At 52.3% G+C, this 23,297-nt stretch overlaps 1 protein-coding gene across 3 annotated transcripts in view; it reads left to right on the top strand.

Annotated features, from left to right (window-relative positions):
• The window catches only part of LOC126540672 (uncharacterized), a 163,909-nt gene that overhangs the window by 100,205 nt on the left and 40,407 nt on the right, over window positions 1-23,297 (top strand). Inside the window, exon 1 of one of the 3 annotated variants that reach the window (XM_050187507.2) lies at window positions 11,173-11,422. The exons of the other annotated variants lie outside the window; for them this stretch is intronic. Within the exon in view, the coding sequence (XP_050043464.1) occupies window positions 11,398-11,422 (25 nt within the window). The 5' untranslated portion in view covers window positions 11,173-11,397. Of the gene's footprint in view, window positions 1-11,172; window positions 11,423-23,297 lie in introns of those variants that run through there. 3 annotated transcript variants of the gene reach the window in all.

Here is a 23,297-nt window from a genome sequence, read left to right as displayed (position 1 = left end):
CTTATACTGCACGTGTATCCCACGTGCACGCGAAAGTGACAGCCGCAAAAAAAAAAAAAAAGTAACTGAGAAACAAGAGAGGAGGGAGGGGGGGATGAAGCCGCGTGTCTTCAGCAAAAGTGAAAGCGTGTAGTGCAGGTAGTAGGTTACTGTAGCGTGTGCAGCCCAAGTTTACGAACAGTATATATGAATAAGGCAACAGTACATGAGACTGACTAGCAAGCGGAATCCGTATTCAAGGCATAGGAAATATACGCATATACGAAAGCTGCACGTAGATGGACGGCGAAGAAATTCAAACACAAAGCTGGTTTCTCACGTAAAGCTATAACTGCCGGCCGGCAGTGGTGTTCCGACTTGCGTGTTTGCAAAAATCGCTGCAATGCTTGACGTATTATGCTTAGCTATACTGATGCCGCTACTGGTTCGCGTAACCGGGCGCGTGGCTTGTGGATGGTTCATACGGGTAACGGGTGAAACTTTCAAAGTTCTCGGTGTGGTGACTCGGCGTGTCTGACGTTCTGCTGCTTGCTGAGCACACGGGTTCGATCTATCACTACGTTCGTTCACGCGGAGCAGCAGTGACATAACAAAAAAAAAAGGCACTGTCGTCTGCCTACACTTAGATGCATGTTGAATTAAATTGGCTAAAATTAAATTCCGAGCCCTCCGCCATGGCATCTCTCGTGGTGTCATGAGCACATATATGCTTAGCAACGCAAAAGCTCACACGTCACATTTCATTAATTGTTACCTATCAGTCTCACTAACACTCTCCCCAAACACGCGGACTAGTCTCATGAAGCTACAGCAAGAAAGAAAGAAAGAAAGAAAGACAGAAAGAAAGAAAGAAAGAAAGAGAAATGTAATGCGTTCGAGTTCTCGTTTGTGCAATATTGTAAGGTACTTGCTGTGCTGCGCTCGGTCACGCGATGTTAATAGTGGGTTTACCCTGAAAAAGATCGAAGCATATGTCTTTCTGGTACGGCAAATTGAAGCAGACAGGAGTACTTGGAAAACATTGTTCGCACAGAAGCGAATTGGAAAACGCACAACACACGAAGAGGTAGAGAGGAACGTTACCTAAGACACGCTCTAGCATGTAAGCGTGTACGCGAACTTGCACGTCAGCAACGCGATTCTATCGGCACGAAATCGAAGGGACGGCGCCGCTGACTCGTCAGGGGCGTGCGACGTGCATCTCTAGGTTAGTATGCAAACAAAACGCGCAGCCCGTTCGCGCACGTGTTTCTCCGTCGCGGCGCCGCCGTCAAAGCCAGGAACGTTACGGCGCCTAAAGAAAGAAAAGAAAAACACGTAGTAAAAAAAAAAAAAAGACAGCACATAGCGTGTAGCAGACAAACGAAACTCGCACGCAGCTACATAGCCGCGCGCTGCGCGTGCAACGGCGCACAGAGCCGGTGTGTATCAACGGCTGGCTGGATGGCTGCGCCTGTCCTTGACGTCGCGCCTTCTCTTCACGGCACGTGACGAGACGGGTCACGGGTGCTCGCGGCGCCTCGTCTCGGGAGACTGAACCGCCGCCGCCTCGAGCGAGGCTTCTCGTTCTCGCTCCCGAGGCACCCGTGTGCGGGAGAAGACACGGCGGAGGCAAGAGAAGCCTCGGCCGTCACCGTGCCCTACACGAGGGCAGGCAGGCAAAGTATCGAAAAGAGCAGCCGTGCGACAGCGAGCATCGAGAAGCCGACGCACGTATAGTATCTGCTGCGCGTATACGCGGCGGGCAACCGGGCTGGGCGTCGCTTCTTCGGCGTGCCCTTCGACCCCCGCGATTCCCGAAATAGAGCGGCCGTCGCAGGGGGAGACGGTGGCGTTATCGCGCGTCTTCCTCTTTTTTTTTTTTTCCTTCGTTCCCCCCGCGAGTTGCACATAACGCTGCTGCTGCTGTTCTTCCAGCGGCTGCGAATGCAGAGCGAGCGCGTGCTCCATGAAGCGGCGGCGGCGTCTTGGTCCTCCGGAACGGTTCCTGTCACTCCGTCTGTCTGGGCCCAAACGAGCCGCGACCCGGTGCTCTCTCTACCTCTCTCTCTCCCTCCCTGTCTCGAGCGCGCGCGCGCGGCCCTTGGCCCGGATACGCCACTGCCCCCCCCCCCCTTCGGACTTTCTTGCTATCCGCTCGGTATACTCCTGCCTGCAAAAAATTGATGACGGGTTTGGTGTATAGAGGACGCATGCGCGCGTTAATACGCAGATTGGAGTCCCCTGTGTTGCTTCGCAAGAAATGGGTGCGAGTTCGTAACCCTTTTGACCAGAACATCGGTAACAACGTGGATCCCATGGAGTGCAACTGTCCATGCATGAGACACGAATCCATGCAACATCAAACTCGTTGATTTTGCATTCAGTTTTGATTAGACCAGTGTATTAGTTCGAATTGGTTTGACTTCTTACTACAGGTGGGACGGCGTAGAGTGATTTGCTTATGGTTATGCGTTCTTATTGAGCCGCGAGTTGAGTACGCTTCCACTCGTTGTTTGGCTTTCAGATGTTCCCTTACGTTCGTCTTAGACAAGCAAAACTAGAAGAAAACGTTCAGAATTTCGCGTGCGAATTCTTATCCTACCAGTTAAGTTGCCAAGGTCGACGCATAGAAGCAGTTGACCTCGTTTACTTTTACTTCTCTTTTAAGCATTTGATAATGGAGCGCAGAAGGCCGAGATCAAATTTAGCGAACGGGTAAAGCTTCACTTGCTAGATGATAGTCCAGAAGTGTCCTTGATTTGTAGGTCGTATGCGTCCAACGAAGAATGTCTGTAGTTAGGTTGAGACAGAGTTGCGCTCACGGCCATACTAAGTATTGCGCAGCTTCAGTGAACAGACACGAATGACGATGCTCGCAATATTGCGTAATCCTTGAGTAATGTACGCCCTCATTACGCCATGCGATGCGCGTATTCCCCAATAACGCTCAGTTCCAATACGTTATTGCGGTCGTCTGTGCAGAGTGTGTTTCATCGCCAAGATTAAGCATTTAATTTCTTTTGGGCATAACTTTAAGCGTAAGTTCTTTTGGGGTACATGTAACTAGTCAAGTTGCTAATTCAGCTTTTTTTTTCGACCTCACACATCGCATTGATAGAAGCGAACGTGTTATTAAAATTAGTTTTATTCGCCGCACGATTTGTTGACTTCTGTGGAGAATGCTTGCGAAATGTGCGCGGAAATTGAAATTCCCAATTTATACTGCGCAGTGACGCTCTTTATTAGTTCTTCGCGCGGAAATATACCTTCCTTGAACTCCGCGTCTTCCAGCTGTGCTTGTTTTGGTGCCCGTGACACGATGAAGTGCTAAAAGAAGTCGCCGGGGCAGAACAAAAGAGTAGAGGCCCCACGGTGCCAGTGCTCACTGTCGGGTAGCGGCCGTTGAAACGCTCATTGCATATTCCTATAACTCGGTACTAATCATGCGGCAGAGCGCTGGTAGGTGTGCCGCTCGTACTCATTTCCCTCGATGAAGGCCCGTAATGCGTCCCTATGTGGTGTATGCAGTCGCTTGGAAGATTGCGGGGTATACTTGTAGCCAGATATTAAAATAAATTCTGGCGTTTCACGGGCCACAACCACGATACGATCATGAGGCACGCCCTATAGTGAAGGAACTCCGGAACAACCAGTGTGAGGGGGGGGGGGGTGTCTTTAACCGGCACGCAATGCACGGTACAGGGGCGTTTTCGTATTTCGCCCCCGTCGAAATTCGACTCCCGCGGCCGTGGGATTTTGTACCCCGACCTCGGGCTTAGCAGCGCAACGCCAGAGCCAGCAGCCACGGCGGGCTAGCCATATACGGAATGCGGTGATGCTTTGAGATGGATTTCGGTTGAGGAGGTCGTGAGGCAGGTGTAAGTGCATTCTGGATTTGGCATGTACGTTTACTACTTGCTTTATACCACGGAATGAGGACTGTGCGAGGAGGGTGGTGACAATTTGGAGCGAGGCAATACTTCCACGCGCTGTAGCTCCACTGGGCAGTCGTGACAATCTTCCTAACTATGCAAATACAATAAGCAAGTGAGGAGGTATCCTCACAAATACGAGCACAAAATGAAAGAAAGAAAGAAGAGCCTTTTTCCTGGAAATCGGAGGGCCTCACCCCCTTCCTTCCTTCCTTCGTTTCTTTCTTTCTTTCTTTAAAGGCAAGACCGCACACTCCCAGAATGTGTCGTCTCCCACAAAGAACCCCTGCGCATGCACGCTGGCGCTCGGGTTCTCAGACTTCGCTTGAACTTTGACACAGAGTCTCATGTTGTATATCTGGCATTGCGCAGCAGACTTACCGCTGTCTCTTCAGTCTTTTCTTCCAAGTCTCGTATATCGCTGTGAGCCAGCGTTTTGTGCTTCTTCGTATGTAATGCTGGCGGCCGCGACCCCGTTCCCTTGTTTTCTACTGTCGTTGTCGTGGACAATCCCTGCCTCTGGAAGCCCAAATTTCGTGAGAGGCCGCTTGACGGGAGGCACTCGCTGAAAAGAGAGACAAACACTGCGCGCGCACATGCATGCACACAAAGGCAGACATGAAAGCACTCACGGGGTTGCCCTCCGTGATGAGAATGGCGTGTATCGCGAGGCCGACTTCTGAGTGACTTGTTTGTTTGAAGACGTCTTTACGACGTCTTTTTAACGCATACTTCCGCTCTAGGCTATTCGTCCTACACCGGAAGGAAATTGAAATGGGTTGTGCGGGTGGGATATATACTTATATACGGTAGGAGGAGGGTGCAGAGGCTTGGCTTCTCTGCTGTTGTCCTGATGGTAATGGGGCTACCTTTACCGCTCGAAATCCCAGAGGGATCGTCACACGGGAATCCAGATCCTGTATCCAACTGAGGAGGGGCTACCACGTCACCGGAGATGTTTTTTTTTTCTTTTTAATGGTCTTTTTCCCATCAAGCGGATTTGAGGGCGTATGTGTCTTGCCGTTTCACTGTACGCAGAAAACCGCAAAGAATTCACTAGCTCGCCGGCTTCCTACACGGTTGTTTTTTTTTTTTTTTGCTCGGTAACGCGCACGTTTCTTAAAGGACTTATGTTTCCTCCTTTTAAAATCAAACAGTCACATTCCATTTGTTTGTTCTTTCTTTGCCCTACACTAATAACTCCCTGCGACCGATGTGAATGGCGAGCCACGGTTTACAACGGAAATGTGAATATACGAAGACCTTACTGGGCGCCGTAGTTGTTCGATCGCGGTATATATACCGCTCAAGCTCCTTCTGCGAGTTCGGGGGCTTCGGCCTTCCGTTCCAGCGCTTCGGAGCCGGTTCGCGCGCGTGCGGTCGGGCCCCCGTTTGTTTGCGAGGCGGGCGGCCGTTTGCGGGCGAATTGCATCAGGGTCGCCGGCTGGCGAGAGTCGGTAATAGGCGATGAAAAGAGTTCGTTCGGAACGCGGCTGTTCTCTCGACCCCCGCTGCAGCCCGAAGCTGCGCGGCCCGCCAGGCCATGGAGAGTCAATGTCAATGGCTCCTCCCGACGCGAGCTAAAAAAAGGCACCTCGCCCCGACCTTCCTTCCACGCCCCTTTCAGAACGCGCGCTTCATCGAGAGACCTTGAAAACGCCGTTACTTTCTGCTTATTGCGCCACCGAGTTGCTCTTTTGACGACCGCTCCCGGCGCCGCACAGTCGACCCCCCCCCCCCCCCATTCGTTTTTTTTTTATACTGAATTTCTTTCTTTTTGATGTCAGGCGGGTGGACGAGAAGAAGCTTCGGTGGCCGCCGGAAAACACGTAAGCAAAGTCCTTGTTTCAGCAGTGGCACTAACAGTGGGACAAAAGTTGTCTGTCTAATCCGAACTTCGCTTCAAGTGTCGCTACGTGAAAGACGCGAAGCCGTTCCACGTTGCAAGCACTGTTACTGTTATAAACACTGAAAACGGGCATAACGTTTGTGTTTGAGCCAAACTCGCTGAGGACCCTTCAGCGTTTCGCAAGGCGCTGTGTTGAAAAGTTCGTCAACTTTTATTATGAGCAAGTGTCGTGTAAAACGCGGATATCCAATGTGCCGGATTGAAATGTCTCCGTCGAAGTTCTGTGGTTCGTCTGCATGGGCAGTTATGGAAATGAAAGAAAACATGCGGATACTATAGACACACCCCTTGCTTAGGTTGGTCAGCAAGCGGTGTGTCGTGGCCCAACTGTGGGTTGCCAGGACTGCTCCAGCCTCGTCGACTCCTGATGACAAATAGTCAAGAGGGGAGGATAATGTGCTGCAATAGATACGTATGCGTTTCAACAACAACATGTATCTATATATGCGTGGACATCCATGCGCGGCTTCAGCACCATGCTTAGTTGGGAACCTTAAATCAATGGTTCATTATAGCGTTGCAAACTCGGATAACCTTGAAGCGTCCGTCGTATAGTGGTGGTGGTGAGCGGAGCCCGTGGGCCATTTATCGTCGAGTGACCGCGATAACGACCTGGTTTCTGACGCTCGCCTGCGTTTGATTCGCGTTTCCCCGTTCGCTTCGCGTATCATCGCTTGCTGCGCCTGCGCTAACGAAGTGTCCCCGATTAACAAGGCAAGGTGCCCACTGGGGGGCGGTGGCGTCGCGGTCGCCGCAGCGCTGGCAGGAGTCGGCAGCCCGGAAATTAAAAGGGGCGCCGCCTATCGTCGGCCGTTGCGCAACGCTGCCGAACGGCGGGCCCTCCTGATAACGGGCTCCGGTTCTCTTGCCCTTCGGTAGGTTTCGACTCCCCTATACCGCGCCCCAACCTCTCCTGCCTTCTGTCCAGTGCCGTTCGATCGACCGGTGGGCTGCCCGGCGACGAGAGTGCATTGCTGGCCTCCCGTTATAGGGGCTGTTATCGTAACGGCCAGTTAGCGCCGGGATATATATACGCCGCCACATCGGCGACGGCTTTTATGGTAATTGTCGGACGCCATAGCGCTAGGCCGCCGGCGCGAGGAATGGCCCTCTCTCGCCGTGGACGCCTCGCCCGCCTCTCTGTCGAAACGGCCTGTGCGTCGCGACCGCCGCTCTTAAGCCGCCTGCGGTGCCTGTGCGCGAAAGAGAGAACTGCGGCGCGTGTAGTAATTTAACGAAGCACGCCTCGCGACAACCTTGGCTATCGCTTGATGCTGCGTGCGTGCGTGTGTCCGCTCAGCACGTCTATACTATTTCGTTTACAGCTCCTTTCTTTCTTTCTTTCTCTCTCTCGCACATCACCCGCCAGTATATCTCTGTGTGTGTGTTCTTTCATCTCCTGTTTAATTCATCTGCTCGATCTCTGTTATTCATTGCCGAGTTTCGAGCTGCCGACATATAAAAGAACGCCACCACGCACGGCTTTAACAGTCGCGCGGTGCTAAACCCTTTTCGCTCCTCTTCATTCCTTCTGCTGGATGGACTTCTTACGCAAGCAGGCTCGCAATTTGCCCAGTGCCCCTCTTTTTAAGCTCTTTTCTTTCGGCGTGCCTGATCGTGTTTATTTTCTTTCTGCGGACGTTGTTGTGTAATGGCGCGCGTGGCACAGTGGCCCGTCGGCAGCAGCTTTCGTGAAGGTTTGATGACCGCGCACCAATTAACCAGAGTATATACTTACGGTTAATTAAAGTGAATGGCCGAAACAGACTGACATTATAGTTGCTATCGCGTCAGAAATTATTTCAAGGCTACTATTAGACAAAACGACAGAGGATGCTGGCTTCCATTCTGTGTGCTCCCTAGTACGTATAAAGCCGCCGCGCTGTATTCGTCACGTGGTTACGCCGCTGCAGCACGCTAGCTACCGCTATCATTGGATTTGAGAAGGTGGGTTGCACACGGGAAGCTGCGTTGCGAGCCGTCAGATCATTTTATTGAGTGCGGGAGGCACACGATGTTTTGGTGGGGTGATGGCTTCAGGGCCTCCCTCAGAGTCGAGAGGGCTCGATCGCTCCTGACGCATCTGGGTGAGGGACGTATTCTTTGGTTAACTTGTCTAAAGCGAAAATTCTTGTTAGCATATTAATGTTCCCGGGTGCACAGAGGCAAACACCAGGCAATAATACATAAATATCTCCGTGGTATGCACTGCCATCAAACAGAATGAATGATTGAAGCAGGCTTCCCAACACACTCTGTGTTCTTGCGGAGAAGCTAGCTTTGGCAAACATTTTAAGATAGCTGCGCACGGCCTCGGCAGTTCTTGAGGTGCGTCGAAAGTGACATATATGTAGCCTTTGTCATCATCCTCCAATTGCAAGGTATAGCACGCCAACAGACGTAATACCATTTAACAGTTCACAAATCGCTTTTGTTTTCATACTCGCAAGGGACAAGGAAAGAACGCAGGGGTGTAAGCATAACCATTCGCCAAAGAGGCGCACCAGTGCTCTTAGCATCAACTCTCCGTTTTTAACGTGAAAGCGTATATAGATGTCGGTATTGAGGTATTACTATTATGCGCAGTGCTTGGCGAGTGAAAAGATCAGTGTAAATCCAATGATTATGCTAGGCGCCCATACCACCGCTGTCTCGGCTGAAAACGCACAGCGGTCTTTATTAAGCGGCGGCTAGGGTTAGTCCACGAGCCCAAGATAGCATCCTCGGACAGTGGCCGGCCGTGGAAGCGTGCCAAAGAAGTCTGCCGAGGCCCGCCCTCTTATGTCATGTGGAGGGAAGATCACACTTAGCAGCGCTCAGAGCGGTTTAGGATGCGTCGGCAGACTTCGTATCCAGTTTCATGACGCTTAACCATCCTTGTCAAAGGAAGCAATCTTGTCAACTCCGGCGCCATTGAAGCTCTTCTTGTGACTGTCTTTCTTTCTTCCCTCTCCGCCGTATCACATGTATAATCGAGATGTCTAGCCATGTCCATTAGACCAACTTCGATATCTATTTTTTCCGGCCGCCCCTTCTCACGACGTGTCCGAAACAGCCCAGTGCTCCATGAGTAGTCTTAGCTGCGATGTGCGCAACCTCACTAGCTCCCTGAATTCACTTTGATTTTGAAGTCCTTGCTCGTGAGTTCTCACATATACGTCATCTACTATATCGAAACTGTCTTTATGTTTAACCAGCGAGGGGAACGAGAATCTTTGCTTTCTTTTCACGCGAACCAATCTTGCGAAACGCACCAGTCTCTGCGCCTACACATTCGCCCTGCAGCCATCCACGTCCGTCTCGCAAGGTTATATATGCATGTTGGATGCACAATGCGACGGCGGCTGCCACGACCGGCCAGGTGCTCAATGACTCGTGCAAGACCCAGCGATACAACGGCACGCAGCCGCCATCAAACGCCCTATTCTTTCTCATCGATTCTCGTTGCCCCCTCCCCCCCCCCTCCCTGCCCGCCCGCAGTCTCGGGCGCTCTGCGTTCGAGTACATCCCACCACACAAATCGATGCCTGCATACGCGCAGGCTCTTTGAATGTGTGTGCGCCTGGTCGCGCAGCATCCTTGCAGTCACGAACGGGTTCTTCGCCGTCGCGGCCCTTTCCACTCGACCTGCATTGTTATACTGTGTCGAGTTCTTTCCTCATTTTAGGCCGTCAGACTTATATAGAACCCAAAAAAATATAAAGAAAGAAGTATAGAAAAGCCGTTAGACCGGGCCGACCGTGTGGAACCAAATCAAAACCGCACGCCTCTTCTTCGGCAGACAGGGCCGGGCGAGCTACTCGCGCGTTGCGCCAATCTGTTAACTACGTCGTTTCGGAGATCGTGCTCCTGAATACTGCGCACCTATCTTTCTCACCTCCTCCACGCTTATCATGCACGTGTTCGGAGGACGGCACGTTTCTTTCGCATCCGTCAATCGTGATATCGGCGATTGCTATCGGATCCTCCGTTGGCAGCCTCCAGGGTACCGGACTACGTACCTCGCGCTACTTAGAAAAAGAGTACTGCCAAGTACAAAAATAAATAAATGAATAAAAATCGTGCACCGCTGATGATGACTACGCACACGTGCCGTGTCAGCGTGCGCAATCTCTCTCTCACTCACTATCTTTCTCTCGTTTTCACATTTCAGAGCTTCGACGTATCTCTCTCTCGTATGTCGCGCACTTCGCGCCGTCGCTGACCCGAATATAATGCGCTCATATCTGGACGAGACTGCCTGCCGACCGGGTGATGGCGAGCTGTTCCCGACCGCCAATCTGGTCCCTCTCCCCCCTTCGTCCTCGCACCCGCGCGTCGCCGCCGTCGTCGAAATCACAGAGATCGCGCGCACGCGCGCTCGCTGGTCCTGCTCGCGGAGAAGGGGTATTGTAAGAAGATGAGGCTCCGCTGGATGAAGAATCGGGGAGGAGGCGACGGTAGAGAAGAAGGGAGCAAGAGCTAAGCCACCGTGGCCGGTGCGTGCCGCGCCCGAGTTCAAGGGCGGCGGTACAGGGAGGGGGGGGGGGCACTCCCCTCCCCAGAACAGCCGGAGTAACATCGGGGTCGTCCCCTCGCGTCTACGCCGGCCGCCGCCAGTTCCTGTTCGTCTGTGCGTCGCCGCCGCCACCGCGATGCTCCCTGAGCAGCATCCTCTTCAAAAGAAGGGTGACTAGGTAGGTGGGGGTGGGGGGCGGCAGTGATATCGGAGAGGGGGAGGGGGGCAAGAAGAGAGAGCTACCGGGGGAGACCGCCCCTCTGGAAATCTCTCTCTTCGGCTGCTGCCCCCCACCGCCGATAAATAAACCAGCGCAGACCCGGCGTAACGGGTTCTAAAAGGAGACGAGACGGTGGGCCCCCGAAAGAGGAGGAGAGCGGAGGGGGGTCGTCGACGAAAGGGTGACGGCGGTGGTGGGCGTTGGACGGACGGACGCTGGCTGCTGCTGGTGCGCACCACCCAGTCCCCAGATCGCGTCGACCGGGGCATCCCCCTTGACTGACTGACTGGCTTCGCTGCGGCGGCTGTTGCAGCGGCGGTGGTGGTGTGGCTTTCGTCAGCGAGCCGCGGTCGCGTGCTTGCGCTTTCACGGTGCCGGGTTTCTGCTTGCCTCTTCTGTTGCTGCTGCTGCCGCGGACCCCCCAGCGGAAACAAGCGCCTTCGCCTGCCTCTGCGGTCATTGACTGCTCGCCGCTGCGGCTTTCTTGCTACTAGTGCCGCCACCACCATCCCCCCCCCCCCCCCCCCCCCACGCTCGCCGACGTAAGATTCCCCTCCTGCCAGCGCCCTTCTCCCTTCCCTCCTTCGACGTCTCCTCCGCTGCTTGTGCAGCGCGCCTGCTGACGCTGACTGCCAGTGCACGCGCGGTCCCCGGTGCTGACGGAACCCTCGAGTCTGCGGCCCGCGATACAGCCAGTGCCCTGTGCGCGCGCGCGTGTGTATTGTGTGTTGCTCGCGGGATCTTGTCCTCGTCTCATCGGAGCAGCCGGAGAAAAGGAAAAAAAGAAAAGGGAGCGTTGTCGCGGCGACCGAAAACTGCCTGATTACTGCTGAGGAATCTGTTTCGCCCATTCAACATGCTGTCCCGTCCGGGCGAGGCGGGTACGTATAGACCATCTGTACCGCGCGCACGCATGTGTAAACTCATACATGTGCGTACGTTGTAAAGGAGGGAGGGAAGGTAGGGGGGAGTAGGAGACGTGTTTATATGCGACAGCGCGTGTATACGCTCGCGTCGAGCGCACGAAGAATGAAACGTGGATCTGGATGAGGCCCGCTTCGGAATCCTCGGGGTTCGCAGATTCCGGCGCCGGCGGCGTCGTGGCCCGCTGTCACGCCGATGTTTTCTTCGCGTCTGCGGCCGGCATTGGTCCCGTCACGTTGGCAATATGTCTCGGCGGGGCATCTGGATGCCTTCCGTAGAAGAAGCCTTTCGGAAGACGGACGCGGCGCCGAATTTCTTGCGAAGGCTTTCTCTAGCTGTTTGTAACGCGCGCCCAACATCCGCCGATTGTCGTCCGATGTCGATCGCTTTGCCTTATTTATTTACTTCTTTCTCTTCTCCTTTCTTTTTTTTTATGCTGTTCGGCTAATATGTAGTTGGATGCTATCCAGGGCGCGTGCCAGCGTTCTGGAGGCTTAGACTGGAATACTTGGGGGCGAGAAAAGAAAGGGGAAGAGTGAACGTGGAGTGACGTCCGCAGAAATTGCTAGCTCTTTTTCTTTCCCCCGTTGATGTTATTCGATTACCGACACGCGGAGTCGTAGTCTTGAGCCAGGCTGGCAGTCTAGGCCATGACGCGCTCGCGGCTTTTGGCAAAGTGCATGAGCTTGAGTTCATTCGTTGGCTTGCACTGCTGCTTGTTTCGTAAATTTTTCTGAAGCGTCTAGGCCGCGTCCATTAACGCAGGGTTAAAAGTGCGTCATTACGCATGATGTGTGTGTCGGAAGCACTGCCAAAGTGTATGCAGTTTACGCAGCGTTTCGTACCCGAATGAAAGGAATCAGCCGCTAAAAATTTAATTATGTTTTACATGCCAGAACCAGGATCTAATTATGAACCACGCCGTAGTGGGGGACTCCGGGATAATTTGGACCAGCCGGGGTTATTCAACGTGTGCCTTAATCTAAGTACTCGGGTGTTTTGGCATTTCGATCGCCCCCATCGAAATGCGGCCGCCGTGGCCGGGATTCGATCCCGCGACTTCGTGCTTAGCAGCCCAACACCATAGCCACTAAGGAACCACGGCGGGTACGATCAACCGCTGCAACTATATGGAAAGACACCTTTTTGTTCAGTTACAGCGCACAACACTTAACTATAGATGTCGTTGTTTTCGCCGCACCTGCTATTCGCCGCTCTGAACTGCGGCGCTTTATTTCAACTGGAATTCGCTCGCTTTTTAGCAAATGACCCTAGCTATAGTAATTATCCCGCGACTGAAATCTTGAAGATTTCTTCTTCGGTTATACGCCTCTATTCATGAAACGGGGGAAAAAATTGTCACCCACCCGTTTGGTAGCACGAAGCTACAAAGAAAGCCCCTTGCGGGTTTTTCAGAAAGAAAGCTTCCCAGATGAAACATTCGTCCTGGTCCGAGATTCTTCCACCTTGCGGGGTTCGGCGGCAGAACTGATTTGCAATGCGCGTCTATTCATAGCTGATCTTATCTCCGTATCACGCTTGTCTAGCCAGTGAGAACAACTTAAAGTGTGCGTTTTGAGCGTTACATTAACCGTGGCGTTGCGGACAGCTCGAGCTCGATCTTACAGGACGTTATGGGATTTGCGCAGTGTATATAAATGACCACGAAAAAAAAGAAAACGATCTACAGCATGCCTTCGTCCGCAGTTTGCCGATGTTAGGCGCGCCCAGTGCTGGCGCTTAAGTGCGTTGCTACAGCATTTCCGGCGTCGATTATATACATGTTCCCAATAATTCACAGACGCGATATACTTACAACGTTGTGCTCACCGTATTCGAGCTGCCTTGGAATTGTTCTTGAATTCTTATCGGACTCGGAGAAATCCTTAGCGGGCTTTGGATTCCGGCGCTTTCTAGCGGAATTTTTTTTCCAATGAAAAAAATATTAGCGCCGAGCAGGGGCAGAAGGACAGGGGATTTCACTTCACCTAAAGGAGTGAGCTCGAGGACAATCTTTACTTTATTTTTGTAGTGCATCATGTAAGGGTGTGAAGTCGCATTTCTATGGAAATATATACGGCTAGAATGGTTAGTGAGAAGCCAGGGATCGGAATAGCACATAGGATGGCACGAACGCGATGGTGGAGGCTGTGAACGTGACTGCGCTCTCTCGTCTGTGCACCGCTCGTCCTCCCTGGGTGAAATTCTTTGTGCGGTGCGCACAGGCTTTGCAGAAGGCTTCGGCAGAACTGTGAACACGTCAACCGGTGACTGGACTCATTGGGTCCTGTAGACTGTTAGGTTTCTTGCCTATATCTTTCTTCTTCTTCTGCGGTTCTTCTTTTATTTTGTTGTTGTTATCTTTTCAATCCATATGCGATCTTCTTTCTCCTTCTCGGGTCAAACCCACTGAGAAGGATGTTGCGTCTACATGCTCGATATAAATAAGCAATCAAACAATCTCGCCAGCGTTGAGAGATGCTTTTGTGCACAATTTGCGTAACGAAGGGCACTCTAAATGTGTCTTGTCAAGGTTTCCGTGTAGCGGACACGGCGTGCTGCTCATTGGTGTGGTTTCCGGCATTGTTGTGTGGGGTACGCAGTCGTCTGCTGTTCACAGTAAATGAGTTAACATCCTCCCTCCCTTTCTTTTGGTGTGTTCTCTTAGCTGAAGTGTATATTAGTGATCGACTCAATCTACAATCACTGCTTCTTTCTTTTTTCCCTCTTCGTCACACCGACATTTGAAACGGGCAGTTGCCGACGACGGAATTCCGCAGTCGGAGCAGAATCAATGGAAAGCGGGCGCGCATGTCCCACGGATTCCGACGAGCCGCAGGCAACCGAAACGCTACACGAGCGGGGGGCGTGCCTTTCCAACGAACGGGGGAAGCGCATGGATTGCTCCGGCGACGCGATGCGCATTTATTTGCTCCGTGGCCGGCGATCATTTTTTTTTTTTTGTTGTTGTTCTCTTCGAACGGGCGAGCTTGGGCAAGCAAAGGCGCGCGCGTCCACCCTGCAGTCTCAGAGCGTCCGTCGCCAACGGATGATGGAAAGGCACCACCGCGTCTATGTATACAAGCGCGCATGCGCACTGGCGGGCGGCCCGCTGGAGATCGCGAGCTTGAGAAGCACTGCAGGGCGTGCGCATATGGGCTCTCTCCACCGGTGTGTGTGTGTGTGCACGCGCGTGCATTATTTGCATGGGAGGCGTGTGCGCGCGCGCGCGTACGTCTTCGCCGGACGTCGTCTCGTCTGCACACGCCCTCTTGCGCGCGCACGCCGTCTCTCGTTCGTCTCGGCGACTCCGCCGCGCTTCCTGTTCGGTCGATACACGTGCATTGTGCCGCCGCCGCCCCTCGCGCCCTTCGCCTGCCCCGATTTTGACGAGCCTGTCCTTCTTGTTGTCCCTCCCTCGCTGCGTTTGCGTCGCTCGCACGCGCGAACTTGCGTGCATGGTCACGAAACGTGCGTCTCGCGAGTCTTGGCCGACGCGCAAGTGGCCCCGCGTGTGGCGTGCGTTTTCTCCCCCGAGAAACTTTTTTTGAGGGCCTATAGCGCCCCGCCCCGCCTTTCGTTCTTCTCTGCTGTTGTTAGCCTGCTTTTCACCTTTTCGTTCGGTTTCGTTGTTTCTTGTTTAGTGTTTTCTCTCCCCCCCTCTTTTTTTTTCATCCGCAGCAGTATTTCAGCGTTCGCGCTGCGCTCTCTCCTACTCCGCGGCCCAGTTTGTGCGTACGTGTCTGAGATCTGTATGTGACCTCCAGTGTTTTCTGGTCTTAACCGCGTGCACTGCTCTTCTCTTCGTGTTTCCCTCGCTTCATCACTTTTTTTTTCGTACATTTTCTTCTCACACTGCAGCCTCGTATAGTGCAGCCGCGGTCCACACTACCCGAAGCACCACGGCGCCGTGCGGCGTTTCGCTTCGTATACACGTGATGTACCGCGCCATTACGCCGTCGCCTAACGTTCTCTGCTCCTTCCGTTGCCTTTGTTCGGCGGCCGAGCTCGAGACCTAAATTTCCCTCGTCTCCCAGCCTTTCCCTCAGTTCCTTTCTTTCCCGCGCCCCCGCTGCCGGTCGCGAGCAATTACCGCGTCAGCGGGTGCCGCCGAAACCCAGCCGGACCCGGCGTGTGTCATTTCCAATTCCTCGCGTTGGCCGCGGGGCCCGACCGAAGGTCCCGTGACAGCGCCCCCATGCTGACATCGAAATACGGTCCTCGCGCGGGCCCCGTTTGTGGGCTCCGCTTTCTCTTCGCGTCACGCGTATCCCCGTCGCTTCGTCGGCGCAGGTTGAGCTAGAACAGCGGGCGCGGGCTTTCGGGTCGCGAGGAGGCGAGGTAACGCACAATGGCGATGAGCGCCCGCTGAGCGCATAGAGGAGGGAGCGCTGCTCCCGCAGCCCCTTGATTTCCCTTTCTGGTCAAATGAGCGCCGCCCTCGCGGGTGCGTTTTCTATTTATCCTCGGCGGCAACCTGCGCCGGATCCCCATTCGCCGCCCCTGTTAACCCTCGCGTTCCTCCTTGTGTTCTCCGTGTGTGCGCAGCTGTTCTTCTCTTGTTGCTCTGCGTAGGTCCATCATGAGGCGAGGGGTCCTTTATTAGGGCGTGCGCGTTTTCTCCCTAGCTTTATTTTGGGTGGGCCACTGGTGGCCTTGACGATTGCCGTGCGTGCGTGCGTGCGTGAGTGCGTGCGCGCGCGCGCGCGCGTGTGTGTGTGTGTGTGTGTGTGTGTGTGTGTGTGTGTGTGTGTGTGTGTGTGTGTGTGTGTGTGTGTGTGTGTGTGTGTGTGTGTGTGTGTGTGTGTGTTTCTTCTTTCACCATCATTACCTACTTACCGAAAAAGCCAACAGTAAAATTCGACGCCACGGGAGTTTGTTCCGGCACATTGAGGGAAAAAACAGCGTGGAGTCAAAGAGAAGGTATATATACTCAACGCGTTCGGTGCCAGCCAAGTGTGAAACGTGAGGCGTGGAATCTGGCTCGTTCGACAGCCTCTTTATAAGTCCGCGGGGTCTTCACGCTAAGGAATCCACAATCGGTGTGTCATTGCATGCGTTATGCTACACTGCCCTAAATAGTGAAAAAGTTCTCTCTTCGTCACCATCCAAACCTTCGGGAGGTAGAGATGAGCCGTGGCCACACAGCTGTACAGTGGCAGCTCTAACCAAGAGCTAGCAGTGTAAGACTGCACTGCTAGACGTGCGATCTGAGACAACTGTCGGAAGCGAAAACCGTTTCGCAATGAAGCACGAGTTGGCATACGCCTGGGATTGTTAAGCGCCCGCCTACCAAACCTAAACATCGCTCAGCGAACTGTTACAACGGCAAGATGGATGGGTTCATGCGTTTGAGGAGCGCCTTGTTTCAAACGGGACGATGCGTAGGCGGTGCCACCAAGTTTGTCTTCACCTTTCTTACGCGCTTATATTCTCAGTTCGTGGGGGGAAAAAATGACGCGTGTATAACTGCATGAAAGGACGAATGTTCTCTTTTTTTTTTTATTTCTTTCTTGTGCACGCGTGGAATGTGCACTCTTGTTTTTAACTTTGACAGTTGCGATGTTGCAAACCTGACATGCGAGATATCCTTCTTATATATACATCAGCTAAACGCGGCTCCACCTACCGCCTTGCGCGCTTGAATATGAATATTTTATCTTCGCGAGCTATCTGTATACACGCGTCGCCTGAACGTCTCGATCCCACCGTGTCTGGGTCACTGTCTCATATCTCTCTGCCGTATGAAAAACGAAAAAAAAAAAAAAACGGGGGAGAAGCGAGTGGAGTTGACCCCAGACAGACGGCATTCTGTCCCCGTTGCTTGCTTCCTTGTATTTGTTGCGTAGAACTTGTGGGGGTGCTTTGGCCAGGTCGCCGCAATATATTACCACGCACTCGGGTTGGGCGTTAAAAGGAAACTATAACGCAACACAATCTGTCAATTTATACTGACAAGGTAGATTCATTCAAAACGCTGTGTTTTTATTTATTCGACGGAGAAAAAAAAATAGAAAGCTTGATTACTCCTGGAGAAAACGAAGAACAACAAACTCCCAGTTTCTGAATTTCGCGCCGAAAGATTGAGCAACTCTACGCCAGCGTGACATCGCGGGTTTTGAAGTATTTTTCTCGATATTGGGTTGTTCGGCGCTGGGAAAGAAGGGAAGATAGACTGTCGCAGAAGGAGCTTCTTTTTCGTGGTGCCCCGCTAATCGCCGCAGGCGTGCTGACCGGCTGTCTCTATCGCACGTTATAGTACGCTCACGCGAGTGGGGTGGCCCAGTCGGGAGTGTTGAGTAGGGCGGCGGGCGCCGGCGACACCCGTGTAATATGGGTCTTGAGACACCGTAACATACACGGTGCAGATGCACGGTGAATCGCGATTCTCTTGCTTCTCGTACCCTTTACTCTTTAGCCGCTTTCTCGTTTTTCTCACATCAAACTCCTTCCATGCCCTCCTTGTCCTTCTCATTTCGTTTCGCGCGTCACCCGTCAGCGGACCCCACAGGGGGCGGCGGCGAGACGTCGTCTGGTTCCAATAACGGTTCTTCTTCTGTTCTTTCCATTACCCCAAAAACTGGGTGACCTGAAAAAAGAAAGAAAGAAAAAAAAAAGGAGAGAGATACACTCTGCAGTAGGTCCTATACGAAGAGCTGCGCGTGCCATTGCGCCGTCGTGTGTGTGTGTGTGTTGCGCGCGTGTGTGACGTGCCGCGTGCATGGTGCTCCCCTCTCGCCTCTCCTTTAGAAAGGCTGGCTATCAGACGCCCGCAGAGAGACGTGGACTTCTTGACCCTAGAAGGATGGGGGAGGGCGAAGGTTTGGATTGAAGGATATTGCGCGACGCCCATGGAGTCGTTGCTGCCCCTGCTGCTGCGTTCGACTGCACTATATGCCACCCTTTCCCCTTCACCCCGTTGGCTTTGAGGAAGGATGCAACCGGTCGCTCCAGCCACGGCGAGTTTTTTTTACTGCATGGGCGTACGTCGCCCGCCGCACTGAGATGTATATATATATATATATATAGGTATATATATAAGGCGAGCTCGTCTGCGATATACGCATAGATAGGCGCATTCGCGCACGCGCGCGACCGAAAAAGGAGATGACGCTCTGGCCGCGGTTTAAACAAAAAAGCAGCAGACGAAGAAGCAGCCGAAAAAAGAGGGATATAAGACGAGCGTACCGAAGCAGGCGGAGGAAAGGAAGTGATGACTCACGTCGGCCTCTCCTCATGCCTTCGTTCAATCCCGCCGCCTCCTCCATTTGCGTCTGTCTGCTAGCTGCCGTATGCGAGCCACATATATAGGAGGTGGCCTATACAGTGCCGCACGCGTTTGGCAAGCGGGACCCTGTTCGGTCCGAAGCCCCGGACCTCCCCTCCCCTCAACCTCGCTCGTGAGCGCAGTATATAGTGTCCCCCGGTGGGGAGGGGGGGGGGGGGGGTCCCACACTGGTCAGACCTGTTCGGGTCCCGGGAGCCACCCCATTCTCCTCCTGCTTCACCCCCCACCGTCGCGCGATAACCGTATACTAGGCCCGTATAGTCGGGTTATGGCGTGCGCGAATAACTTGGTCGAGACGTCGGCGCTCTCTCGGGAGTCCAGAGAAGAGATTCGCTGTACTATTATACTGCCACACACTGCGTTGTCCGCGTCTCCTCAATTGGGTTTGCCAGCAACGTGCGTGACTTTGCGACGTTGACGGTCGCCACGTATGCGGGTTGTCCCTGTACGTCCTCACGAACACGAAATGGAGTTTGACTATACGACTCGCGCGTGCAAGTTTTCCTCCCACTGGTGCTGTCTTCGCGCTATAAAAAGGGCTGGCAAAAAGATACTTCGTATGTGGGACATTACAGCGCCCCGTGTACTGCGTGTCTTAGTGGAAGCATAGTAACCGTGATCGCATGCATCTGTTACTGTGAAGAAAAGGTGAGGGAGAACACTTGCAGTTCCCGCGCCAGCCCACCGCAAATGTCATATAGATTTCGGCAGCTTCCGCTCTGGTGGTCTATAGTTACTTTTGCACTGGCAAACAAGGACGACAGTGCGTACTGAAGTATACTTTGACTCATCTTAGCAAGTTTTAATAACTTTTCCTGTGCTAAAGCGGGCGCGAAATGCGAGTTAGTACTCCGATGCGTGAACGCCGAACTAATTACGTATAGCAGCCTTGAGTTTTCTTCGCAAGATTTAAAAGAAGGGGTGGCACGCCCTCCCTTCAACTTTTTCCTGCACATTAAATGAATACAGAGCTGTGAACGAATATATATCTACTAGTCTAAACTGACCACGGGCATTAAAGCTTATAGGTTAACGTTTCTTTACGCAATAGGACTGGCTCAGTCGTTATTATTATTATTTTTTTTTTTGTAGTGGTCGTAAATACAAAAGAAGGGGTGTCATGGGCGCACACCGACTCCAACCGCGCACGGAAGGACGCGAAGACTATTTGCGCCTCTTCCGCTGCCCTTCGCAGACGTCGTCGCACATATACGACGGACGTGCCGCGTAGCGGAGTCGACGCACAAAGGGACAAAAGGGCACACACGGTGAAGGTGACGGGGCGGAAGGCTAAGGCCTTCGGCCCGTCACCGCAGCTATCTGGTTGGTGGTCTCTTTGTGCCTGGTTCCTTCCACCCCCAACCCCTCTGTCTTCAGCGCATCGCACGTCCTAGTGTGCGCTGCCGCTGCCTTCTATCGCGAGTTACTCGCATGCTCGTTTTCTATAGCGAGGTAACAATTAATCAACGCCCGCACGGCGCCCAGATAACAGAATGAAAGCTGTGTAGGTCTGACTATACGTTAATTAAACGTTTCTTCGTTGAGAAGTCGTGCCCGTCTCCACGTGGTTCCATATTAAATATTTATTTTTCCTGTTCAGGTGTACCGTTTTCGTATACTTATTTGAAGCGATTTGGAGGAGGTACACACTGCATGCGGCTAGAACTAAAGCTACTACCTCCAAGGATTGCTTGTATTTACGAATGCATATATCTCCCCTATGGGCGCTGTTGTATAGGCTTTCTGTTATCGCCTCTTTGTTGGTAAAGCCGACCATCGTCGCTCCGGGGCAGTATTTTAGGCAGATTTTTACGAGTAGCCTCGTATCGATCCAGGCCAGATGAATACATCGGCCGGGATAACGTAAGGAGTCTATTCTAACGCTATTTTTCGCGCTTCATCAGTGGCCATGGCTAAGTGGTGCACCGCCCAGGTTATCACCGGGACCGGTCAGTCGTGAACGGTGAATGATAGGAAAGCAATATAATGTTATCTTGCGTATCGTCCGTTCGGTTTTTGCGAATATGCGGGTCATGCGTAGGCCTTATACAGTGGTGCATGAAACTGCGCAGTGCACTTTTTGGAGCCGAATTCGTAAAACTTCCCTTACGTAAATGGACTTTGCCTTTGGCTGGTTGTCTTCGCATGTCCAGCACCAGAATTGGCGGGGATTTCTTTTTTTTCTTACGAAAGACATTTAGCGCGTAAGTGCTGTTTTTTTTTTGTGTGTGTGTGAATCCGGGCCTTGTTTTGTCAGTTAGTCAATTGCTTCGGTGCTCTCAGGTGCATGCTATTGCTTCGTCTGTAGAACCGCTTATCTCCTGTTGGTCGAGCCGTATGTGTCTTTTATTTACTTCATGCGTTTTGTAGAACAGCATAGTAGTAGTAGTAAAATATATTTAGAAAAAAAGAAAGGAAAAGAAAATTGTGCGATGAAGTGGGCCCCTCCGTCCAAGAGAATACGCATCTGATAACGTGGCTACAGACCGGGCAGACAAAAAAAAAAAAAAAAGAATCACCCAGGTCAATTCAAACTCGCCAGAATACCTTTCGTAGCCTGTATTTACGCACGATTTTTCGAACATTCCCAACTATAGTTGTCCATTCATCTATATAGTTTCGTCGCCCGCTTTAATTATAATAAGGATCCGTATACTCGTTTTCTTTATATTAGTCGTATATGGGGAAATATATACGTACTGCTGTAGGGGGGGCTTCCTTTACTATTTGTTTATTGCGCCTCCCGTGAAAGGAGAGCGAAGCTGCGGTTTTTCCCTATAGCATTCTTCGAAATTCCGGCACCAGTATCGAACCTAATCGGCCAGAGTGCATGGGTGGCGTAACGATATTGGAACAAGGAGGAGAGCGCGGCGTATCTCTCTCGCTCTCTCTCTCTCTCTCATTGTGCTACTGAGGACTCCATATATACAGGCGCCCTTCGAGTCTGGGCATATAAAAACGGGAAATGTAGTGCGGAAAAAGCAACCAAGTACCGCGCGCCCTGAGAACGATGAGCACCAAAAGTGGTCCGGCGAAGCAATTTTGCTTATGCAAGGGATGCATTTATCACGCCCGTCTTACCGGCGGGTAATACGGCGGCGGCGGCTCGGGTTTATTACGTAATATACGTATTGGGCTTTGTAGATATAAGGTGGCCTGGTTTAAATGGGGTGGCGGTGGCAAATGGGGAGGTGGGGGGGGGGGATGCTTTCCGGCTTCGCGTATGCTCTACGCGCACGAAAAGGGGTACACCGGTGGCTCGCGGTCGATAAAGCCGCGCAGGAAAGCGATGTGCGCGCTGACGGAAAGAAGCATGAGCGCACGTGTATAGGTGCATGCGTGGGCGCGTCGCAGCAACGTTCTTGCAAAGCACGCTCGTTGAGCAACCTCTCGACGAGTCCGGCGGTGGGAGCTAGGATTACAGAAAGCGCGATAAACGGTGCGTGTATGCATGCTCGAGTCAATTTCATTCGTGCTCGTTACGTTGCGCGTTCATTCCGCAATACTCTTTCGCGTCCTATATATATACGTGGCCCGGCCGCGCACATGTTCCGTTCTCACGAGAATTCCCGTCTCTTCGCTTCGAGCAGCCTCTCAAAATTTTTCGTTAAAAAAATCTGCGTGCTTGTATAGCTTATGCGCTTATGCAACTGTTGCGGCAAGACTTGCGATTAACGGGCAACGTATATAATTCCATCAGACCTTTGCCTTCTCTGCCAAAAAATAAAAAGAAAGCCTGCTCAGTTTCGAAGTTTTCTTCTTCTTCTATCTTCATCCTTCTCCACATACTCCTCTCCGCAGCATCTTTTGCTCCATCGAGTAAGCAGATGCGGTTGTAATTTCCTGACGGCAGTTGTAAGCTCGTTCGATTACCCTTCCGTATTCTGCGGTGGGAGAACAACGTCAAGTGTTCCGTCAAGGGTTTGCAACAAAAGCAAGGTTGCGCCCATCATGTGTCTTGTCTCCTTGCATATCATTTTAATTGCGACATTTCAACAAAGCTACGCTTATCGTATAGATTTCAGCACGTGCGTTGGATGTGCCGTCTTTCTGTTGTTAAAACAGCGTAATAAAGTATATATGAGCAAAGTCAAAAAAATGCACGCGGACCTGCGCGATGCGTACGTGTTCGAATCGATGTGAGGATATCGGATCACTATTCTGCCAGCCGGTGGTCGGCATACTCTGAACGCGCACGTTGTACTAGCTGGACTGTCCTGTGCTGCTTGCGTCTTCGCGCGGAGTGTTAACATACCCAGGGGTTTGGGAGACCGGGGTTATAGTTCTCATGTTCCACAACATAAGTAAATCAACCGTTTTTTCTTCTTGTCCTTGTAGTGGGCATTGCATCTCTTTAACATCTCTTGTGTTGGAAACTACTCCTTTATTCATTTCGTTATTTAGCGAGAAACTTTTTTCACCGTCTCCGTTCGCAGCTCTAACCTGTTTGTTGTTTTCGCTGCATTACACAAGGAGTTTGCGGTTCGGTGGATGCGAAATCTCGGAAGAGGTGCACGAATCTCGCTTGAAATTGTTTACCCCGT

The sequence above is a fragment of the Dermacentor andersoni genome, chromosome 2 (genome assembly GCF_023375885.2).
Source record: "Dermacentor andersoni chromosome 2, qqDerAnde1_hic_scaffold, whole genome shotgun sequence".
NCBI lineage: Eukaryota > Metazoa > Arthropoda > Arachnida > Ixodida > Ixodidae > Dermacentor > Dermacentor andersoni.
The sequence above is the reverse complement of the archived record's forward strand: the minus strand, read 5'-3'. Positions and strand labels throughout refer to the sequence as shown.